Genomic DNA, 24,355 nt, shown 5'->3' on the forward strand with positions numbered 1-24,355 from the left:
GTTTTTGTGATGCAATAGTTTTTACTTCATTATGCCTTTTGTAAATAGGGGCCAAATTCAGCCTTTTCATTGTGCCTAGGTACAGAATAAATGTTTTCCAATGAAACCCAAAGCCAGTGACAGATTATCTCTATAGTCCTCCTCGTGGAGGATTATTCTCAGAGCAAACACATGTATGTGCTCTTGTATACCTTGAACCAGGAATGAAAATGATGGCTAACCTTGAATGAATATCTCTATGCATTCTTTTGGCTGATGGGAGATATAATTATGTTGTAGGATCTGGCACTGCCAGAAGCACAGTGTTTTCATGTGAGTGCTGTCTGATTCTGAGGTCTCTTATATGAGGATTGGAATTGGTTGATGTTACAGCAAAGGTATCTCTCTGTGGATCTACAGGTGTGAATTTAAGCCTTGCTCTGTTCCACTGCTCCAGTGTTTACTTAACTCTGCTGCAAGGACAAACTACCTGGTCACTTGGGCTGTGGAATCAAACAACCAGATGCATTAGCTAGAGATAACTGCCTCAATCCTTAGATAAGGAAGTTACTGTGTTAAGGCGTACTAGAGGAGTTGTGTCTCTCACTTCAGGAAAACTGTGACTTGCTCATGGTTTGGGAATCCAGGGTTCTGCTAGTAGCTGAGGTATCCACTGGGAAATCACATGCTGTGTTTCAAAAAGCTGCAGCACAATATATGGAGCTGAATGGTCCTGAATTGTGCAACTCCCTAGAGGTTTTTTTTCCAAGATAACTCTTTTTCATACCAGTATTTAGTAAACAGTTGATTGAAAAGGTAACCATTACTTACTTTTTCACTGAAAGTGTATCCTTCTGTACAGACTTTTCTATACAGTGTAATATTTTGAATGGCAAACAAAGCTTGATCTATTGAGATAATTTCCCAATATTATTTTGTTTGTTTTCAAGTTTTCATTGTATTAATAGAGATGGGGAAGGGAAACAAAAATAAGTCATGCTTTTCCACCTATCAGCCCAGCTCTTTCAGCTGAGTGTGGAGAGGGTAAGGTGGGGTGGATCTGGGTTTTTTTTATGCCTGCCATCTAGGTCAATCTCCACTAAGTGGAGGAATGACGTCTGACAGCAGTAGAGCTGCCAGAGATTTCTTGTCTCTCTTTTTACTGAAGTGTAATAGCATGTAAACAGCTCTCATATCCATTGGGCAAAATAAATAAGCAGATGTTTCTCTATATAACTTAGAAAAAGTGAGACAGTAAAGAGAGAGGGATTCCATTTGTCCTATAGATTTTGGGTTTTGGTTTTAAGTGAATAGATTTAGTTTAATAAACTGGAACCCCACTTAGAAAATGAGAATGACATTGAGGATATAGTTCAACTTTTTCCAGATGCTTTGATAGAATAAAAAGGTGTAGAAGAGACAAGGAGAGTGGTAGTAATGGCATGGGGTGACGCTGGGTAGACTTCTGTCAGTGCAGAATACTCTGCAAGAATCTTATGAGTGTTCATAGAAGGCCTTTGCATTCAGTAGTGTTGCCATCACAAACACCTTTGTATATATACAGCACATGAGAGCTGCTTGTTTTAAGCACCTGCATTTTAAGTGGTTTGCAAGATCACAGAATCACAGCATTGTTTAGATTGGAAAAGGCCTACAACATCACTGAGTTCAAGCTTTACCAAGGGTCACCTTGTTAACTAGACCATGGCACTAAGTGTCACATCCAGTAGTTTCTTGAACACTTCCAGGGATGGTGACTCCACCACCTCCCTGGACAACCCATTCTATAACTTAACAGCCCCTTTCACGAGGAAATTCTTCCTGATGTCTAACTTGAGCCTCCCTTAATGCAGTTTGAGATAATTTCTTCATGTCCTGTCACTATGATGCAGATTAAACCTCACTAAACCAGTTTTCAATACAGTTTGGTCCTATCACTTCTGCTGTTCAGTCTGGAATATCTTCAAAATCATAGGTGCTAGACTAAATTATGGAGAGCAGAGTTGGAAGTGGATTTTCACCTAAAGCAATGGATATTGGTGAAACATCTGCTTTGCTGGTAAAATGAAAAGGTATGCTTGTGTTAAGTAGGTGCTCCTTTCATTTTGTGTGAACTGCATCTGAAAAAGTTTGTGGTGGGTTTTAAATGTAGTTGTGATCATGTGTTTAAATAAAGGAAAAGAGGTTCTTACCCAATATATAAACAATCTTTTTATAGAATGAATTCTATATTATATAATGCTCTATATATTTAATACTATATTTATATTATATTTGATCTATTAGAGTATAATTGGTTTGAGGATAAAGTCTGTGAGGGAAGATTAATATATATTTAGGTCATTACAAAATTATCTTCATTCCCTACATTATACATAGTTTGGAAAATGAAATTTCAGAAATAGCTGAAAGCTTTTACTTTATTAACCTCAAAACTTTCCTTTGAAACCTATGGAACCTAAAGTAGAGGTTATATTGCACACTAAAAGATCCTTTGGTCACAAAGGCCTTACTTTTGGTCATACTACACTAGGTGACTGTGCTGAGAACATAATTCTCGTTACTGGAAACAGTTTTAAAGTCTCAGAAGATGAGTAGGAAGAGGAATGAGCTGATCTACACATATTCATCTCATTTCTGACTTGACCTTTTTCCCATTGTTTGTTATTTAATTTGGTTTATTTTAACTGCACTGAGTTGCAAGAGACCATGATATAATTCATAAAAATGTCTGCAATAAGAAATACCATTTCCTAGAGGCATTGTTTATTTTCATGTCTTCCAGGATTTTTTGTGGGTTTTGAGACATTAGCAATTATTATAAACCTAAATAAACTCAATTAAAAACAGAATAGTGTGTGACTAGAGTAGGTAAGATTTTTTCTCTCTCTCTGCATGCTTTAGAGGTGTTTGTCATGGAAATGTCTGAATATTAACATAGTTCAGTCTTCTTAGATATATATTTGTCCTTTGCTCTGTGATTTTCTGGGAATTTTCCAGGGTGAACTTTTGAATGATTCCATTAGCTATAGATTCTATGTGACTGGAAGCCTTAGAGGTTTATTATGCTCACATGCCTTTAGTAATTACAAAATTAATTTCTTAAGAACATTTCCGAAAGTGAGAAAAGGCCTTCTTTTGAAAAGTTCATTAAAACGGGAGTTCTTCTGTAACAAATGTTTTCCTGGCCTTTTTCAAAATAGCATTTTTTCACAAAAACTTTTCACATTGGGTGATTATAGACAGTCCAGTAGGGTAAAAGTGGAATTATGTGACTGCTTAGAAAGACTTTTTCCCTCTTCTGCTTCTCATGCTATTGGTTTAAAACGAAATCACTAAAGATGCTGTTATTTTAAAGGAAGTGTTCTTAATTATTACAAGTTCTATTCAGAGGCTGCTGTCATATCAATTTCTATATAGGTCAAGTCTATTTGGTAGTGAACTCATCTACTTTGTGCATTTCAGTCCAACTACTTAGAATTTGATCACCTCACACTGATGTGAGGTGATCTAGAGCAGAGAGTAGCTTTTCAGTGAAAGCATGCAATAAGACTGAGACTTGGTATTACAGACGCATTTTGGACAGGACAACTTCTGTCTTCTTTCCTCTTAGGCTGCCGTCATACTGGCAAATAATAAATTGCCAGAAGTGACCAAGGGGAACTGAGGGTACACTTTCAGTTCTCTGTTCAAATTGTATAGGAAGCTACCGTGGTTTCAGACTCCTCTCAAGGCAGACAGGTACACTGTTTTTCAAACCAGTTCTTTGATAGGCTTGTGCCATAATTGTAACAATAGGGTTATGTGGACCCTAAAGAAGAGATGTCCTGCTGTTAAATTGCATTGATGTGAAAATTCTGATAATTTGAGGTGAAGGATTAGCATCTATTGTTTTGAGATGCCTGATTTGCAGCTAGACATTAGCACTATGTTCTTGTAGAAGTAGTATGATCTTCTCATGTGAAATTCCATGTAAAGGAAACCACTGAAGAATCAATGCAGAGTAAGATGAAATGCAGTTATTCAGATATTGATACTTTCATTGGGAAGATTATCTTCTCAAGATGTATATGTTTTAAATGGGAAGACAGCAGATAAGAAAAAAGATTGTTGGAGAGCACAAGTGAAGCATCTGCATCAATAAAAATGCTTCTCCATTAGTGATTCTGAGGCAACCTTAAGATAGGACAGTCCAGATTACCCTGGGTGTTGGGGCTGTTTTGGCCTTGACCTTACAAAGAATTTATTGACCTTTCCATGAGCTCAGACTAAGCGAGAGTCCCAGCAGGTCACAGTGTGCTGTAAACTTAATTTTTAGATCAAGAGGAAATGTCCTTCTGGAATGCAGACCTCAGTGTCAAATAGTAGTTAAAAAGCATGTACTGCCTGGATGGGAGAGAACCAAAGCAAGCACTCTGAGGCTGTTAGTCACACCTGCTTGATGTCATTTACATGCTTCATCAAGCATGGAACCATATCAACCCCATAGCTGTGGAACATTGCTTTAAAATTCTACTGCTTCATTTGGGGAAGAAGGGATGAATATTCCCTTGCTGACTGAATGGAGCTTGTTTTGTGAATGAGGAAGATGTGACCAGGGTTTTTTTGTTGGTTTGGGTTTGTTTTGTTTGCTTGGCAGTTTTTTATATGACCATTTTGAATGTAGGGGCTACAAAAATGGATGCTTGATAATTAAAAAAAAGTAAGAGATAGCCCTAAAGTCTACTTTGGAGTAAGCAATAGGCATGATCATAGAATATTTGTGCCCAGGTGTGCTGTGGTCTGTTTATACCTCAAGCAAAGTAATAAGAATTTTCTATTTGTTTTGTCTCTAGTAATGGAAAACACTGAGTCTGAACCAGTGCCAGCTTCTAGAATTCCATACAGTGCTCCTTATATCTTTGAGTAACACATCTGTCTGTCCTACACTTGCAGCATAGCAGGTCTGTCCTGCCCTTTATTGGGGCTGAATTGGGAATATCAGTCTAACCATACAGTTTTCACCTGGTAAACAACTGAATATAGAGGCTGCACAGCAGTACTGACGTGCATAAGCATACAATCCAGGAGCACTTGGAAGTAATGCATGTTTGCCTTAGAAAAATGTGAAGGTCAATGATGTTACAGATAAAAATGCAGATTAATGTTGTTTTTAATTAAAACTTGAGTATTTTTCCAGACAAACAATTGTTTTTATCAAATATTTTATATATCTTTTATCTTAATATGGGTTTGTGTGAGTTGGCACAACACTCCAATGCTCAGATTGTCTGTCTAAAAAAACATTTATCATGCAGACATTTTATTGATTTTCAGTTTGTTTGTTTTTTGTTCAAAGACTTGATACAACATGTGTATGTGATAGTATATCCATATGTAGTATCAGCTATGGTTTTCTGACTTGGAGAGTGTGCAGATAACAATATTAATAGGAGTAATATCCCCACTGAGTTTTGGTTAGTGCTGAACAAATGTTTTAGCAAACAGCTTGTTTGAAAAAACGTTGCCTTCAGGACTACTGTCATTAAGTATGGGTTGAATTCAGAAAATAGTTTACATTCTCATCTCATTCTTCTCCTTAAAAGAGATGGGAAAAAGTATTAAGAGCAAAGTAGGCCTTTCAAAATAAAGTATTTCAGAATTTATACAAGATTTTCCCAAATTATTAAGATAAAGATGTTTTAATTCATGCATGAACCTGAATAATCCATTATTGCACATATTTAGTATTTCTCACAAGTAGATTAGTCACATGCAGATTTGCAGGAGCGTGGTTTAGCTATCATTATTTGAGCTTGCAGCTTTTATTCTAGTTAGAAATATCTAAATATCTTAATGATTAAACATTAATGAGTAAATCTCCTGTGAAAGTCAAAACCACTAGGCTTTAGAAAATATACTGTAGGTGGAGTTGTGCAAGTTTCCTTGTGGAGCTCTGCCACTACATGGGAATCTGAATCTGAAAAGTCCCCTTTATTCAGACACTAGACTCCTCAAAAGCAGGTTTTTGGTGTGGCAAATGAAAATGAGTTTTCAGAACTTATTTTTCTTTAAAAACAAAATTTGTTTCAAAGCTAGTGTCTCACAGAGAAAATCCAGTGAGCTTAACTCTGTGTTGCCTGGCATTTCTGTACTTGAGAAACTGTTCTCCAGTGAAGCGGCAGCATTTTTCACTGTCATGTTCAACGATTTTCCGATTTTTTTGTATCTTTTCTTTTTAAGATGTTTTCTTAAGTATACAGCTGAGGAGACCAATAACAAAAAGATAAATCCATAGATGATGAAAGGATTTTCCTGAGCTTAGTAGTTAACATAATAGTCTGAAAAGAAAAGAATTTACAAGTACTTGTTCAAGTGTGCTATGTAGAGAGTGAATAAAATAAACAGCAAGATGTGTTGTGATAGGAACTCAGATGATCAAAGGGAAACACTGAATAGAAATAGTTATTCTTTCAGATAAAATAAGGAAGTAATTCCTTTGTGAGTTTTTGTGATCATTTCTGTTGGAAAACTTTGTATGCATTACTTGGAATTTCAATGAAGAGAAAAGCAATACAGCCTAGATAATAGTGTCAGCTTTGAGCACGAGGTGGCATGTGGACGTAGCTTGAGCTACTTCTCCAAATCATTTGAATGGAAATATTGGATTAGTTAACCTTGTGTCAGGTCTGTTAGTTAAATAAACCCTCCAACTGTTCCTGACTGAAGGATGCATAGTTGTGATTGAAAGATGCTGCTGCTTTTCATTAGAATTTTGTCAAACACACCCTGCTAACATAATGATTTTAAAATAAAATGGTTTATTCGATGGAAAAGGATAACAAGCAGAAAATTCACAGCCTTTTCTTTTCACAGGGTGCTTCAGCCCAGTAGGAAATCCTCTTAGTCGAACACTATTGGGTAGACTACAGAAGGTAAGGAATTCTCTCTTTGCATTTTTTTTAAATTGATGTTTAACTATCAAATGTCACTATTCACAAGTTCTCTCTCTTGTAGAGAGGCTTTTTTTTTATCCCGTCTTTATCCAAAAGAGGAGTCTTCAAACCAATTGTCTACATGGCCAAATTAGCTTATGCTGTGACCAGCTGGTAGTGAGATCAGATATCTGCAAATCAAAAGCTTTATATTTTTTCATTACTTAAAATTTGTTGTTTAGAAATAAATAAATAAGATCACACTCATATGGTTTTTATTTTTTACTAAAAAACAGGCATTGATGAGTAGCTGAGACAAAAGCAAAGACAATAACTTGGAATTAAATTCTCATTGCAGCACCATGTTTTCATTGTTTACTCATACTTCATCTTTTTGTAACAAGTTAAATCACAGCTATCCTCTGTTTACTCCATTGCTTATCTCTTAAATATTGATTGTAAGCTACTCCTAATTATATTCGTTATTTCATTTATTTCTGGTTTCCTGATCACCATAATAAAAATGCAACATAATCTGTAAATGCCAATAATTGCAACTATACATTTGATGAACCTGTATTAAACAGAAAATGTAGGGAGAAACTAGTGAAGAAAGAAGCAGTGGTGCTTCTGAATACTGAGTGCATTTGTGTCTCCCTGAAGCTGGGTCTGTTGTACTGGAGATGTTAATCCTCCTACTCCCATGGACAGAATGGCATGGTTTAATATTCTGTTGTAATTGCACTAACTTTAATTCTTGAGAGAAATTTAAAAATGGACATAAATTACCTTGGGTTATTTATATCTCTTTTACAATTTCAGTTTGGGGTTTGGTTTGGATTGCTTTAGGATTGTTTGGATGTACCTATTTTAAGAGAATCTGTTGAGATAGTTGTGGAAGGCTTAGATACACAGGATTCACCCAGAAATTTTGAAAGCATGGTTTTACATTGGTGTTATGTTAATTGTTAAATGATTCCTGTTCTCCTGTTTTCAAATATTTAGCCATCATATCTAATTTTTTAGGGAAAAATATATATTGTTCAACCAGTAATGTATTGTTCTCCATCACAGCAGGCTTGATAAACTTTTGCAGGACCAACTGTTTTGTGAAATGCTAGGTAGCAGCTAATTAAAAATACTTTTATTTGAGAGGTCTTAATTAAGGTTTTGAATATATTTTTTACTTCTTCTATTATAAACACATTAATATATATATAAATGCAGGTTAACCAAGTAATTAAAATAAAAAACTAGCATTTTTAGAAATGGTGAAATAGCTGAGGAGGTTTTGAATAATTTCAGGAGTTGGGGTATTTAACATGTTTTTGAATTGGTCTTTTTCTATTTTTTTCTTTTCTGTCTTTTTTTTTTTGTAATCCTTGTAGGTTTTTCTGCAGCAGCGATGTTTGCATTTCTGATTTCTGTTTGTACATTGCAGGTATTTATAAAGTGCAGCCTGATGCAGTTTTGGTCCTTTCTTCCTCTAGGCAAATTATAGATTCCCATGCTTATTAAATATTGAAAGGCTGTAATCAAATCTGGATTGTAGTTATCTGAAGCCTAAGAAAGTAACTTTACAGTGTCTATGGACACATTAGTTATGACTGAAGAAGAATTTATCATTCTTGCCAATTGATAGTTCTAGCATGATTTTAATTTAGCTATTAATACTAGTATTTGTATTTCTGTTTCCCATAGACTAAATTTGTACTTAGTTGTCCTGAGCTAGGACCAGAGAGTGAGAACAAAATACAAAAGTGCTAGCAGTATCCAGCTGTTTTCTTCCTACTTTCTTCTTTCTTCTTACTTCTTCTTTCTTCTTCATCTTACATAGCATTTAATTTAAAACTTCACTTAGTAAAGAGTAAAGAGATTGCATAGTGTTCTTAGGGGAGGAGACAATTAAGTAAATCTGTGACCTTTAGGATATTAAGGAAAAGGACAATGGAGCAGCAGTAAAATCTCAGATTTATTCTGTAGAATTTTCAAATGTTTTGCATATTAACTTTTAAGCCAACCAAGGGTTTTCAATCAGGCTCTAAAAGTTAATTTCTTATTCTTTCTCCTTTAAAAAAAAAAACTAATCAAGAAACCACCAAAAACCAAAAGCAGCAACAAAAGAAATGTGCTAAAGGTAACAGCCTCAGAATGTTGGCTATTACACACTGAGGCTCAGATTTACTGGACACACAAGAGAAGATGTAACACACATTCCTTGTGTTTTTCTGGAGTGTTTGCATGAGTAATATTCCCAGTTTCTCTTGCACTGTGTTGGCAGGTGTGGGGAGGTGGAGTGGAGGGAAGCAGTGCTAGTGGGAAGCATCCAGGCAATAGATGTTTGTCCTTCTTCATTTCCCTGAGTCTGTCACTGATGGGAAAAGGAGGAAGCATGACTTTGGCCATGTGTGCATAGTGGGGTTCAACCCAGTATGTGTCGGGTCTGCCTAAAATTAATCTTAGAAAAGCTTATTTTCCATGTGCTACTATTAAGAGTTAATGGCTAATTAGAGGTTGAATTTAGTCTGTATGTTTATTCTGTTACAGTGAAGAATATGTTTACATATAAGAAAGAAGCATATGAAACTATATGAATAGTTTTTTTCTTTAAATTTTGATATTGTGATAATTGAAATATATTGGTTCAGTACTGGAAATGAAATCCTGATGTTTTTACAGAAAAGGCAGCAATGAGATATCACTTGTTGTTTCTCAGTGCTCCTTCTCCTAAGGGAATGAGCACTATCTAATGCCCAAATTCTGTATACATGCCACTGTACATCTGCATCAAAAAGCAAAAGCTCCATTTGAGCAATCACTGAAACTGACCCATTAAAAAGTAGTCATAAACATTTTAATTAGGGCTATTATCAGGAATCTATAAAACTTGGTACAACAATGTATCAGGTTACTCTCACATGCAATGGTCTCTTTTGTATCAGCATGTTGAAACATCTTTGTTTAGTTTTGAGTTAGACATGTCAAGGGTGTCTAAGAGGGTTAGTTATGGATAACCAGTGTGATACTCCATGGTGTGGAACTCTGCATCAACTGATGGATCTATTTGTCTTTCTCTGAGAATGTTCCTTAATGCTGAAAGCTCCTAATAGCTTTGTTCAACCACAGTCAGTGTGACATGGCACACTTTTTTAGCAAGCACTTTGTTTCTGTTTCTCACAGATGGTCTGCATCCCAAAAAGACCAACTCCACAGGACAAAGCTATAGCCCCACGTCTGTTCCAGTGCAAGAAAAGGATTAGCTAGTTTCCATCCTGCAGGAAAAAAAGGAGACATTAATATTGTATTAAGAATGATGTATTCATACCATTCAATATGGCTGTTGCTTTTTTCAAAATCCGGAAAATGTGCCCTAATCTTGTGACACAGCATTTAAAAAATGATATTTCTAAGCTGAAAGGGCACTAGCTTTTGTTGGATGTTTCTTGTAGTGTACCTGGTAGTTGGCACTACTGGAGGGATGGCAGGGCCCAGCAGAGGCAGTTGCTGTGTGTGGTAGCAGCCATGGCAATTGCCCTGGACAGCTGGAGGTAGAGGTGTGTGCAGATGGTGGTGTACCCAGAGCACCTCTTCAGGAGGCACCTCTTTGGATTGTTGTTGCCTTAAAAGTTTTAAGGCAGTGTCTGAGAACATTCAGCATAGTCTCAGGGTGACTCATAGATGTTAGCTCGTTATTTCCACACAGCTTGCTCTCTTCAAGCTGTTCTACAGTGTTTGAGAGCCACATAAATACTTTATTAAAAAATGAGAGAGAGACAGATTGAGACACAATAATGGGGCAATATGAGTACCCGAGCTAGATACCTAAATAATACTGCTAATAATTCTGATGAATCATTTTTGAGCAACAGGAGGCACTCCCATCCCACAGGCTAAGCACATTGCCTGCGCAGTTCTCTTAACCTTGAAAATGAAAATTAGCTGAAACCTGTACAACAGTGCTGACTACCAATAGACCACTGAACAAGCAGTGTACTCTGAACTGCAGCTCCACCAGTCTTTGTTCAAAATTTGTTTATCAAATCAGGCAGTTACACTTCTTTTTTTTTTTTTTTTGTTTTTCCTTCTGTGCATGTACATAATTATTCAGAACTCTTTAGGTGGTAGGCTTAGATGTTCTGGTAGATGATAAGAGCTGAGTGCAACTGTTTGCTTTTGTACTGAGTTCATCTGTAACTACTGTGTGTGTCTGTAACTAGAGTGGCAGTACCAAAACAATCTGGAGACGGGATGGAGATCAGAATAGTCAGTGATTTCTTTCCCATATGGGATAAGCCCAGCTAAATTATGGAAACCACATTGAGGGCAAGAATCCATTCTCAAGAATGGCATTTATTCTACTGAGCATTTGCAAGGATTTTCTCTGTAATTTGTGATGATGTTCCTTGGAACACCGTAATAAAAAAATATTAAAAAAACTGCGAACACTGAAAATAAAAGGAACAATACATTATAGATAGATTTTTTTAAAAACAGAAGAAGAGAAAGAAGTTCATCCAAAAGATATATATAGGAGTGGTTGTAAAATATGAAAGAGATAAAGTATGTTGGATTAAAATTTTCAGATTTAAATGGTTATAATGCAATATATCTTTTAGAGGTGGAAATGTTTACTTCACAAAGCACACATTTACCACTTCTAAAATATTTTAATTGCTGTGTAGTATTTCTGTACTGTATGGTAGTGTGTATACTGTGATGCACACAAAATGAAGGGGAAATTGGTTTCCCCTTTGTTTAGAAGACCATTGTAAAAAAAATTAAGTAACACCAGCAAAGGATTTCCACCTCTTCCTTTTTTTCCCCTAGTCTGTTTTTCCTCTGCTAATTTTCATAATTTTTCTATTCTAAGTCTTCTTTTAGCTTAAGCATTCAATTATTTTACAGAAATCAAATTATTTTAAGGTACAGGCTTATCCTGATTATTGCAATATATACCTACTATTCTTTTGAATTAATTGAAAGTCTGAAGAGCAAGTGGTGAGGATAGAAATTAGAAATTTGATTCTAGAATTAGAGTTAAAGTACTGGTTATTAAGACCAACCTAAAATTCTCCATTATATGGAAGTGACATTTTTGCATACTGGTTTAGAGGTAAAGTCCACTGCAACAACTTCTTAAATATGTGCTGTAGTGTTTGCAATGCAAACAAGCTTGGTCTGCACAGTCTTCAGTCCAGTTGTGTCTTTAGTGCAGTGTACATACTTGAAAAATTTAATATATTTTTCTAATTCTTTTTAATATCTACCAGCCAATAGCCAATATTATTCAGTTTTGCTGAACATCACTTCTGCTTTTTCTTTTGTGAAAAAAGCATTTTGTTGCAGATAATTCTTATTGTCTTACAGGGAAAATGAAAATATAATCATAGTTTAGCAAAATGCTTCATTTTAAAATTTAAAACAACTTATTCTTCTAGAATGAGGACAGTCTGACTGCACTGGGAGTGGGAGGAGGAAACAGTTGTCCACCCGGGCAAGAGACAGTAAGTATTATGTAATTTTTTGCAATCTCTTTTGTACCTGTTATATTGTATCTGCTTTTGAAAGCGTGTCTTTCTTTTAGCATGATCCCAAGGACATTTTTTTTCTACTCTAGATTTTTTAATTCTTACAAAGATGTTCATAACTGTATTACTACATTACTTCTGGGTTTATCAATCTTGAAAAAGAATATCATAAAGTTTTGTTGAATATAGATTTTTTTTTCAATTTTTTGCTTGGACATTGACCCCAATAGAACTTCACAAATCTTTAAATTTTACACCAGAAGAAATTCCACTGCTTTAGGTGTAATTGTGTGTGGTATACATTCTTCTTTGGTTCTGAAGTGCATTTCTTAGATCCTGTTATGGTCATTTTTCTGATCATATTTTGACAGAGAATATAATGGCAATTCCACATTTTATTTCAATTCCCAGCCTTACTAAACCAGTTGTATTACAGGACACATTGGTATATTAATTTCTTATTTCTGAGAGGCAGACTTGATTGATTTGAACTGTTTGTGGCAGTTTCCATGTGACTGAATTTTTGTAATTAAAAAAAAAATTAAAAATACGGCATTTGCACTGGAAGTATAATGCAAAAGACCCGGCAAAAAAAAGTAGTTCTTGATTAGCCTTTCATTGTTTTTCATACTGCCATGTAAATAGTGTTGCATTCCTACATTCCATTTTGGGTTTTGGGTTTTTTTACCTTAAGTGACCTCATGGTTTTCATGAGATTGTCACTTAACTGAAGTGGGCACTGTTAGAGCACCTCTTACTGGACATGGCCATGGTGCTCATTAGTGTGGTTTAGTTTGGTTCTGTTCTACAGTTCATATTTCTGTACTGCCAACATCACCTGTAATTATTGTTAGCTTTCCTAATGCAGGGAGGAGAGTTATGATAAAACACATTTCATGGTTTAGCTCTTTATGTAAATTCAGGACTACTGAATGCATATTTACGTAAATTTCCAGTCTACTGAAAACTATGCTGATACTAATTCTTTGGTGCTGACCAGCTCACAAATTGCCACATAAAATTTACAATGGTAGAATCACTTCCATCTTTTCCCATTCGTAACTGATTTAATCTCTTTAATTGGTGACATGGAATTATGGAAATACAAGTGACATTGCCTATATTTCTACACATGCAACTTGCAGGTGATCATGCTCAAAGCAGAAATACAAATGTAAATAGCACTGTGGAATTCAGCAGTCTTAAAATGTAAATGCATGCATGAGTAATAAAAAAATAAGGGTTTTTTCCTATCTGTATCATCATGACTTTGCTGTCTCCTTCAATCCCATTACCCCTCCTATTGCTCCTAATGCTCCCTGTTTCTGACCTCTACTTACAATTTATTAGAGGAATATGAGGTGAAGATTGTAGGTAGGGAAGCAGCATTCTCTGTGTAAAATAGGTCATAATTTTGCTCTTCACTTACGATGAGGGAAGTGAGCAATTCCGTTATTCTTTCAGTTCATTTGTTTTCCTTTCATGCTTCTTTGCTCAGAGTTCACTAGGACAGATTTTTGTTCATAAGGCATAGGAAATAAATAAGAAATTATACTTGATATTTTCATATTCAGGGTAGAAAGCAGGCTTCTAGTAGTTTATTATATGTAGTATCCATGGTCCTGATGACTGTTAGTACTTTTTTTCATAAAAGTATAGCTGCACTGAATTTTACTGTCAAATAGATTTATTATGTGAAATGGAATATAAATGTATTTTTTGCAGATATTTATAAAATTGTATATACAAATGCTTATTGCTAAACAAATGAAAAATAGAAAATAAAAAAGAAAAAATGGACTGATCAAAGCAAAACTTTGTAATGTCTTTTTGTATTAAATTTTTCCTTGGATAAAGCTGTCATACTGTTGAAGTATTTATTCAAACACATATGCTTCATGAGCACACAGAGAATGGGATCTGAAGGTGGTGTAACAATTCTGAGAAAGTGACTGTATGAAGTTTTTTTTTCCCTTTTGCTTCACAAGCAAATTGCTTATAAAACTAACAGCTGCTGTTTTGAAGCTAATCTTAGTGAATTGAATGTTCTTAACCATTTCTGCAATCCCACAGTCCTTTATCTTGCCTCTCCTGCTGCTTTCCCACCACCCCTGATCCCATTAGCAAAACTTGAGGCAGCCTCAGCTTTTACCAAAGTGCAGCTTTGGTTTCAGCTGCTTTTCTGCAAGAGGAAGTGAATGTTGCGCTTTTTTCTCTGTGGCATGGTTGTGATAAAGCTGTGGTGTTCTTATCTCTCTTTTAGGTAGTGGCTCTTTATGACTACACAGCGCATCGATCAGATGAGCTAACCATCCATCGCAGTGACATTATCCAAGTGTTATACAAAGATAATGATAACTGGTGGTTTGGCAGCCTAGCAAATGGACAGCAAGGCTATTTTCCAGCTAATTATGTGGCTGGTGAAAGTAAGTTTACTGCTGTCTTCCTGGTATACCGGTGTGGGTTTAACTGATGCTCCAAGATTTTACCGTGCTGTTCTGCTTATTGTTCCGAAGATAGGAATTTATGTAGTACACACGTGGCATAATGATGACTTATTGTGGTGCAAAAATTGTATTAAGTTAGCTAACCATTGCACTTTCAGCTTATGGAATAAGTCAGCTTATTACTGGCCTTATTACCTGTCAGCTGGATTGATCCCTTGTCTCTTCTAACACAGAGCCACCTAATTCACACCCCAGCTTGGCAATGTTTTAGGATGCATCAGAGCATTTTGCAAATGTCTTGGGGTTTTTTCTTAGGCAATTTCCATTAAATCTAGCTTTTGTACAAGCTCTTAATTTTCCCCCTGCTCTAATGGAGAATGTTCAGTTCCCAAATATCTGGATTTCAGTATGAAGTTTTAAAACAACGGTATGGGTTAAATCTCACACTTGAGCACTGAAGTTGCTACCAGGTCCTTTTCATTAAAACAGTTTTGATTAAACTGATACAGACTAACCTAGATGAATTTGAACAAATAATATGGAAGCATCCTACTTAGTCCACTTACTGCTGTAAAGATGCTCAGTGTGCTGGTGTAAATATTCAGCTTGTGGACGCAGCATGTGGTTGCACACTACAAGAAATTCATTTGCCTTCCTAAACTATCAAACTATCAGTTATACTAGTATTTAGAAAACTTTTAACCCAACATTTCTCAAGATGGTTTTCCCCATTTTTTAGTTCCTCCCTATGTCTTTAAGGTGAAATCTAGTATTTAAGCTTCTTTCCTAAAAAACACTTGCACATAACACTGTGCTCACTTGATGGGGTCAATTAAAAGTTAGATTGACTATGCCCTTTCCTATTGTCTTCTCCTTGTACATCCTGTGCACTTTCCCCTGCCTTTCCTCCAAGTAAGATAACACAGAGAGAAGTCTGAAGGAAGAGTCTTCAGTGAGGGCCTTAAAAAAGTGTTCTGAAAAACAAAGAAAGACGAAACCTAAACAAACTTTTTGAAGCAGTTGTACAATTGTGAAAAAAATCTCTGGTAAATAATTTGCTATTGCAGTTGATGATCATCTTATTGATTCAAAAGAAACCTGTAAGATACACTTGTTAAGTATCCACTGCTTCCTAACAGTATGGACTTCGTTCTTAGGTAAATGTTTGAATGGTTTTATACAGTAACCAATACATAAATCACATTTAAATCTAAACTTGCTAGTATAAATAAAGGTTTATGGAATAAATTTTCATAAATTCTCATACATTTGCCTTCAAACATTTTTCACCTGGTTTTGTTCACATCCTGATTTTGGCTAGATTGTAACATCATGGTGGTTCACAAATTCTTTCATAGCTCTAATAATGGTGAATTGTGGTTCCTCTTTTCAGAAGAATATGAAGAAAAACCTTCAGGATTAATACCAGATTCTGCTCCTCTCCTACCAGAAGGACCAATAGAAGCAGAGGAAGGTTTTCTGACACTAGATAAGGTAATAATTTGAGAAGGAAGGATTCTGTAAGTAGAGGTAGGTTGTCTTTTGTGTGCCACGTGGACTGTATTAATTTTTGGTCTTTTATGTAAAAAATTCTTATGTGTAGATCTCATTCCAGGCAAGTAGGTATACTTCCAGTAGAAGTTTATATTTATCTTGTGTGGAATCAGCTGTTTCGTCGTGTGGCAGTTAAATATCCTGCTTACTTCCATCATTCCAATGGGTGGCAAATCTCCCATTGACTCCAAGTTTACAGAGGTTATGTGTGCATAAGCATTCCTCTTCCTGTGATTTTTGTTAGTCAGAATATACAATATGTACAGAAGAAGAAGAAACAGGACCCAGGTTTTAGTCCAGGAAAAGAAATGGACATTTGATTTTTATGGACTGGAGTTTTTTTCCCCTGAATTTCAGAGATTTCACTGTATGCAAAGCAGGCCAATTAAATCTCCCTTCTTCAGAGGATTAGAAACTTTGCATGCTTATGTTTCCCTTCTGTGAAATAAAACCAATGATTGTCTTAAAACATGGGATATGTTCTAAGAAAAAAAGTAATTAAAAATTAGTTCAACAATTGTTAGAATTTAAGAAATTTTTATTTCAAAATGTTTGTATCCTTAATAAGAGTACTTTCCACAACTTTCATTTTCATTTACTGAGATGGTACTAACACAACTACTTTAAAAGTATTGCTCAGATTTCTTTCAAATTATTTGAACATGTACTTTCCTAAAATTGAATCTAATATTTTGTATCTGGTTTGCAAGACTCCAAGCATATTCTGTTTTGCTTAGTTACAGCTTTTTGGGGACTTCTCAAATGATTCATTTGATCTTTGCTCCATGGTGTATACAATCATAGAATTATTTAGGCTGGAAAAGACATTGCAGTGTTCAAGGTTAAAACCCTCAAGACTATTTCTGTTGCCCTTTTTTGTGCAGCTTCTGTTTTTAGTAGGTGAATATAGAGATAGCATTTAAGAAGTAATTGAGATTACTCACTTGGCAATCTTGTTGAAGCTGGCTGTCTTCTTGAAGCCAACTGCTATAAATTGAATTACTCGGTGTTTTGTTCCTAACTATACTTGAAAAATCACTACTACTAGTAGTAATTAATCTGAAGTATCCTTTACATCTCTGTAGCTGAGAAATTCCTAGGCAAACTGTTGTCCAGAAAATGCAAGGGTGCTCTACTTCCAGATACTTCTGTAAACGTAGACTGGAATAAATATAGGAAAAATCACATTACTAATGATTTCTTTAATTTATTGTGTACATGGCTAGAGGCAAGGAGGGTATCCCAGAGGATGTTTTTGAAACCACCCAGTTTCACTCATACCTGGATTAGAAGAGAGAGAGAAGCGCTACCTATTCTTATTAGACTTTGTCATTGTTATCCACATATGTTTTTCTGTTTTAATATAGTAAGAATTTAGTCAATTTACTGTATCACAATATTTTTATGTTCACCAGCTACTGTTACTAACATTTGCAACCCATATTTGTTATTCAGCTTTGTGCAAAGCAACATTTGATTCGTTTTGATTGCTTAGAATTTCTCAAGTGTCTATGGCTGACATATTTTTCTAACACTAGTTTTTTTTATTACTGGTCATACTTGTTTTAGTAATGCTGAGTTTTAATATTATGTAATTAAAATGCTCTTAAATTGAATTCTGCCTGTACCTTGAGTTAAATTAACTACATATTCAATAATTAGTTGGAATTTTGTCGTAGTCTATAAGAAAGACATAATGAATCAAATGTACAGTATCAGTCCAAAACCAAGCAAATACATTGCTTTTCATCTTGCACAGCAGCCAAGGGTAGTACAAAATCATACAGAGTCTAGAGAGAAATTGTGAAACAGGTCCTAGAAAAAATTATAACACGGGATATACATAGGAGATTAAACTAGCAAAGAATGAACACTGGAGAGGTCATACAAAGTAATACCTGATGCGAAGTCAATGCACTCTTCATTCTTTCACTTTTCTTTCCTTCTGCTGTTAAACAAGATCAGGGAGCATTAAGAGCTGGAATGGAACACATCTACTATTGGTAGAAGGAAATTTTTGTTTATGCCATGCTTTGTTAGCTTGGTAAACTCAACTACTACAAGACACTTAAATGTGTGTGCTTACGAATGAATTGCTTTAATAACACGTTTTAGGCTGAGCTAATGGCTGAGATTTCAGAAGCATTGGAATGACTGGGAAAGACGATTTGGTGGATTTTTTTAAATTTCAAGTCACATCAGCACTGTATAAACCATCAAGAGGATAGTGACTTTAACCAATGATGAATCAAATCTCTGTAGTACTTATGATGCCTTAAAATGTAATAGATTTACAAAAGCTGCAGAGTTCTGCAAAGAAGAAACAACTTTCAACAAACAAAATTCAGCTGTTTGCCAGAATGAATGAAAGTTTTACAGGGCTTTGGCTTTAGGCAATACCAGGGACTTCTGAGACAAAACTGCTAAAATGACCACTGAGGGGGCTCATCGGTTATGGCAGTTCCTGTCTTGCAGCAGTGACACAGCAGCTTTTCTTCCTATTCCTTTCACTTTTTTTCAGTATGAGACCTGATGAAGGGAAATGCCAATTTCCTTTATAGGGGAGATTAGAAAAATTTAGTAAAACCCTGCATTTTGTTGGGGCTTTGTTTGGTTTGCGTTTTTTTCCCCTTGCTTTTGCATAAAAGGTTTTATTTTTTTAATCCAAAAATATTTATTGAGTAATTAGGTTGTTGCTTAAGTTGTTGACACAAGCAGTAAAATATAAATTAATATTTTAGTTAGGATTTTTTTTGGACACAAGAATGTTTTCCCAAATACTTACTTACACCTAGTAAGTGATATAAGAACTATTGTTATTTCTGGGTTTTTTTGAGGATTACTCAAATGTTCAGCACTGTTAAGACTGCAAAACAGTTACTGTGAAAATCATCCTAGCAATTACTTGTGAGATTTTGGTACTGTTCAAGACTAAATAAGGCACTTAAAATATTGACTATGTCTATGATTTTAATTACTGGGAATACCTGATAGTCTAATTAAGAATAGTTTTAAAATTGCAGATATTACACATGCATATCTAGCTAATCGTCAGGGCTTTATAAGTGAATAAAATGGAATTATTAACACTAGAAGAGGGTGTAATACTTAAGATCCAATATTAAGCTTTGCAAATAATATCTAGAAAAGCTTTAGTTCAAAGAACTTTCTTTCAAAATACTTTCTACCATCAGTTTTGCATTCATAACAATAATTTTATGCAAACCTTGTTTTCCTGCCTTAGGAGTTACTTAACTCCTGAGCCACAAAATTAGGTCATAATCATCTTTAATTACAACATGCATGTAAACTGCCAATTGAAATTTCATGGAGTGAAGTTCTCACTGCGCTGATGAAGAATTTAAAGAAATAGAGATGGATTTATCAACTGGCTGCTCCAGTTAATGTGTTGTTTTCAGGTTCCTTAAGATGAAGGTGGAAAGGACAGGGATTCAGATAGGGTTCTGTTAGAAACCAGTGTGGGTTTTGCAAAATTTTGACCAATCAGAAACATTTCAAAGTCGATAGAGTGTCTTTTTTTTCCCCAGAAGTAATCTGCTGGCTATAAGATCTTGTGAACACGTTTTATAATTCAATGGCCTGCCACTCACTACATGAAATACATGTAGCTGGATTTTGAATATTAAATATGCAATGCCATGTTACATGAGAATAGTGGGAAGCAGTAATAGACAAAATAGTAAATTTAAAACTTCCATTAAAAGTGTAAAAAAGTATTCTTTCTGGTATATTTATCTTTGGGAAATGATGTCAAGATGTAAATAGAAAAAAAAAGAAAAGGCTTACTGGCAAGAACCACATTATTATTGCACAATTTGAATAATCTACCCAAAGGTCATCAAAACTTGATTCCATGTATATTTAAACAAAGTCAGGGATTATCACTGTTCACATAAATAATTCATGGTCTCACTCTTCTTCCCCTGGAGGAGGTCCTTGTCAGACTTTGTGAATACTTAGCCCAGTGTGTCTGAAACCAACCTGCCAAGCAATTGATTCTTTCTCTTGGGCTTGAGCTGTTTACATGAGGGTGATTTTGTGGGCTTAAAATTTATTTATTGAATCTAGAAATTTAAAAAGCATGGAAAGCTTATTCCATATTTCAAAAATAATAGCTAGAAGTTTTCCTACTATTTTCATCAAATACTTTTATTTTATAGTTTGTACTGTTTCTATTTTCTCCATTAGTGTTACCTTTCTTCCGGTTACTGAGGAACACTTCAGAGACTGATAATCTTTTAGGAAGAGGAGGGAGAAATAGGAAGATATGATTATGCTAATGAGGGAAATACTAAGGAATTAATACAGTGAAACTCTTGCAGTGAATAGAGCTAAAGGCTTTTGACATATCATGAAGTCAGTTCATTTTCAAGGTTCAGGGAGATAGCAGAAAAAAGTGATTTTCAATTGAATTAGAATGTATTGTAGTGAAGTTCATAATACTGGGCTTCATTCCCAGCTGATATGATTACAGATCTCTCTTTCTGCAGGTATCGACATCTGGGCTGAAAGAAACTGCTTTTCTAGAATCAATCTGCAAAGCTACTGTGTACTCTTCCACATGTATTGTTTAATAGCATTATAAAATAGATATTTCTTTATGAATCCTACTTTTGAAGTAGTAATTACTTTGATCATTGTTTAAGAAATCATTCATCTGAAGGAAATGTTATATGGCACTATCTATAAGGAATGGGCCATTTTTCTTCATCTTTACCCAGTATTAACATATTTTAGCTTTTACTTTCTTAGATTTCCTATTTCTTAGTACTCTGGTTTTCCTTTAAAATGCAGTTTGTACTGTTTGAGATAGAATCATAGAATGTGAAGGGGTCGGAATGGACCCTAAGGATCACCCGCTCCCAACCCCCTCTGTCACGGGCAGGGACACCTCCCCTAGACCAAGTTGCTCAAGGCTTTATCTGACCTGGCTTTGAACACTCACAGGGTTGGGGCATCCACAACTTTCTTGGGCAACCTGTTTCAGTGTTTCTCCACCCTCACAGTAAAAAATTTCCTCCTAATATGTAACCTAAACTTCCCCTCTCTCCATGTATACCCATTATTCCTTTTCCTGTCATTACAGGCTGTTATGGGAATAGTACTCCCCAGTTCAGTGCCCCCACTGAGGCTCTCCCAGTCCATACACCACTCTCTTGCTCCTGCTTCCTTCCCCCTTTCCACTGCACCAGAATGAAGTAGAGAATTGGAGGCACAAAAGGTGAAGATTGTGGGTTGCGATAAGAAGAATTTACTGTAAACAGCAATGAGATAAGAAAGTGAACAGTAACATCAGCAATGTTAATAACAAAAGTGTACAAAAGAGAAGGTGATTCACACCCAAAGATGCTCTCTGTGGAGCCTGCTACAATAAATTTGTGCCAGATGGTTTTGGCTTCTCCTCACCAAGTTTTGGACTGGAAGGAACACCCTTCTCCAAGAGAGTCCTTTTTCCCCCACCCCGGCAATGATATGAGGTCCTATCACATCTGGGTCCTGGCTGTGCCCTCTCAGCTATTGCACAGAATTTAACCCTGCCCTGGTTGAAATCAGGACACAGAAAAAGAGTCACTCTCCAGCTTCTCTGTAGGCCTTCTTGAGACACTGAAAGGTTATCAGGTCTCCACACATTCTCCACACAACCTTCTCTTCTCCCAGCTGAACAGCCCAAACTTTCTCAGCCTGTCTTCATAGGGATGGTGCTCCAGTCCTCTGATCAACTTCGTGACCCTCCTCTGGACTTGCTCCACCAGTTCCACGTCCAGAACTGGGCACAGCACTCCAGGTGGGGTCTCACAAGAGCAGGGTAGAGAGGCCAGATCACCTCCTATGACCTGCTGACCACACTTCTTTGGATACAGCCCTTCTGGGCTGTGAGCACACATGGCTAGCTAACGTTGAGTTTGTCATCAGCCGTCGCCCCCAAATCCTTCTCTACAAGGCTGCACTCAGTCACTTCTCTGCTCAGCTTGTAGGTGTGTCTGGGATTGCCACAACCCAGGTAGAGGGCTTTGTACTTTGTTTTGTTGAACTTCATGAGGTTTGCATAGACCTAGCTCTCAAGCTTCTCGAGGTGCCTCTGGATGGCATTCCTTCCCTCCGGTGTGTCAGCTGCACGTGCAAGTTGAATTACTCTCTCTTAAGCATGTGGGGTGCTACTTTATTGGTAAGCTGGTAACTACGTGTTCTGTCTCAAGAAATATTTACACCTGTGTCTATAGTATTACTTGAATCCTTGATAGAAAAGGTGTCTGGTTTATAAGCAAATTAATACCTGTTGGGGGAAAAAAGAGAAGGGGGAACTTTGTGCGTAGACATTTACTGTAGGTGACCAGTCTGTTTAAAGACAGGAAGAATCAAGCTGAGCCACTGAGTTGGTGACACATATTATCTCAGGAGCAAGCTGACTTTTCCATTACCCATTTTTCTCCTTGGGTCCTCTTAGCCTCTTTCTGAAGAAAATTGAACTTTTTAATGCAAATGTAAATGCAAAGCTGTGATCCCATATAAATTCCCAGAGGCCAAATTGTTAAGAGTGAAAACAGGTGTTCTAAACCATACTGCTTCAATCTGAAGTATCTTGTCTCCACTCTTCCTCCTCCTCCTTTTGTTATCCCTCAAAAACTCATGTAGTACATTTGATTTCTGAGATGCAGTATTTGCTGGTGTTAAGCCATGACTACAGTTTTCACCCAACATATTTTTCCTTGTATGCAAAAGAGAGAAATTCATGCCAATGTCTGTCTTGTATACTGAGCCATGGTTCTTCTAGATTCTCACATCTAAGCTAATACTGTTAGATAAAAGGGCCAGAATGTGGTCAGTCTGATTTAAACAGACTTGTTCTTTAAAAACACTGAAGGGGAGGGGAAATTAATTGTAAGTTAATTGCATTTTAAATAGGAAGATCATGGCAAAATAAATATATGTAATTCTGGTAGAAAAGGTCTCTGCCAGTTGTTCATTTAATGGGGAAATGTGTGGACGGATGCAGAATAGCAGGGAAGAAAGTGATGAGTGAGGTGTGGTGTCACATTTCTCCTGAACTTGACTTGTTAGAACAGTTTTGACAGCAGGCATTGGCATAGTTTTGGGTAGTTAAATACGTGGCTGTGAATCTTTTATCCATGGACTGCACAATAGAAAACAAGATACAGGGTTAGCACTGAGTGTAGTGTCCTAAAGACGAGCATGAAAAGGCACAGAGACATGTTCATTCTTGCCATCTGTGATCCGATGAGTTTTTAATTAGATGAAGTTCTGTAGAAACAGCTTCTATGGGAGAGTTCCTCTGTAGGCTGTAGAGCAAATTCATTTACTGTCATGGCTTGAGTCATCTGAATAGATTCCCTGCACCACTCTATTCTGTGCGTTTACCTCCTAGTCTGCCAGAGAATCTCTTCAGACCAATCTTAGGGACAACTCTGCACAGCCTAGAGGAAAGCACCACCAGAAACATGGACTTAGATGGGATTATGTCTTTAGTATTTCCTTTAGATGTCCTCTGCTTCAGGTTCTTTCAGAAAATGTGTTCTGAAACACCTGATTGTAGAGGAAGGGTTTAGTGCTTGATTTACTGCTGTGGATTCTACAGCAGGGATCAGGAACTTGATATGCTTTTGTGTATTTATTTATATTGTTTTGGTTGCTTCTTATGTGGCAGCAAGAGAGAACGTTAAGTATGAAATGAAAGAGCTGTAAAGCAAGCAAGCCCTTTAGAAAAGGAAAATATGTACTTTATTACAATTTTCACTTCTCTGATCATAAAGCAAAAAAACCCTTTGGAAAAGCCAAGCTTCTACAGTTGACCTGAACTAATGTTCTCTTCTTCTGGTGGGCTATATCTCACAAACAGGGAGAATTAGAAAATGGCAAAAAAATTGAACACCCTTAGGGGCACTGTACAAATAAA

At 36.1% G+C, this 24,355-nt stretch overlaps 1 protein-coding gene across 4 annotated transcripts in view; it reads left to right on the forward strand.

Annotated features, from left to right (window-relative positions):
• Positions 1 to 24,355, forward strand: part of AHI1 (Abelson helper integration site 1) — an 83,700-nt gene that overhangs the window by 52,441 nt on the left and 6,904 nt on the right. For all 4 annotated transcript variants that reach the window (XM_026794138.2, XM_074537778.1, XM_026794139.2 and 1 more), the window contains 4 exons: positions 6,835 to 6,893; positions 12,332 to 12,397; positions 14,685 to 14,847; positions 16,262 to 16,362. In XM_026794138.2, the coding sequence (XP_026649939.2) occupies positions 6,835 to 6,893; positions 12,332 to 12,397; positions 14,685 to 14,847; positions 16,262 to 16,362 (389 nt within the window). The remainder of the gene's footprint in view (positions 1 to 6,834; positions 6,894 to 12,331; positions 12,398 to 14,684; positions 14,848 to 16,261; positions 16,363 to 24,355) is intronic.

This window comes from Zonotrichia albicollis, chromosome 3, assembly GCF_047830755.1.
Source record: "Zonotrichia albicollis isolate bZonAlb1 chromosome 3, bZonAlb1.hap1, whole genome shotgun sequence".
Taxonomy (NCBI): domain Eukaryota; kingdom Metazoa; phylum Chordata; class Aves; order Passeriformes; family Passerellidae; genus Zonotrichia; species Zonotrichia albicollis.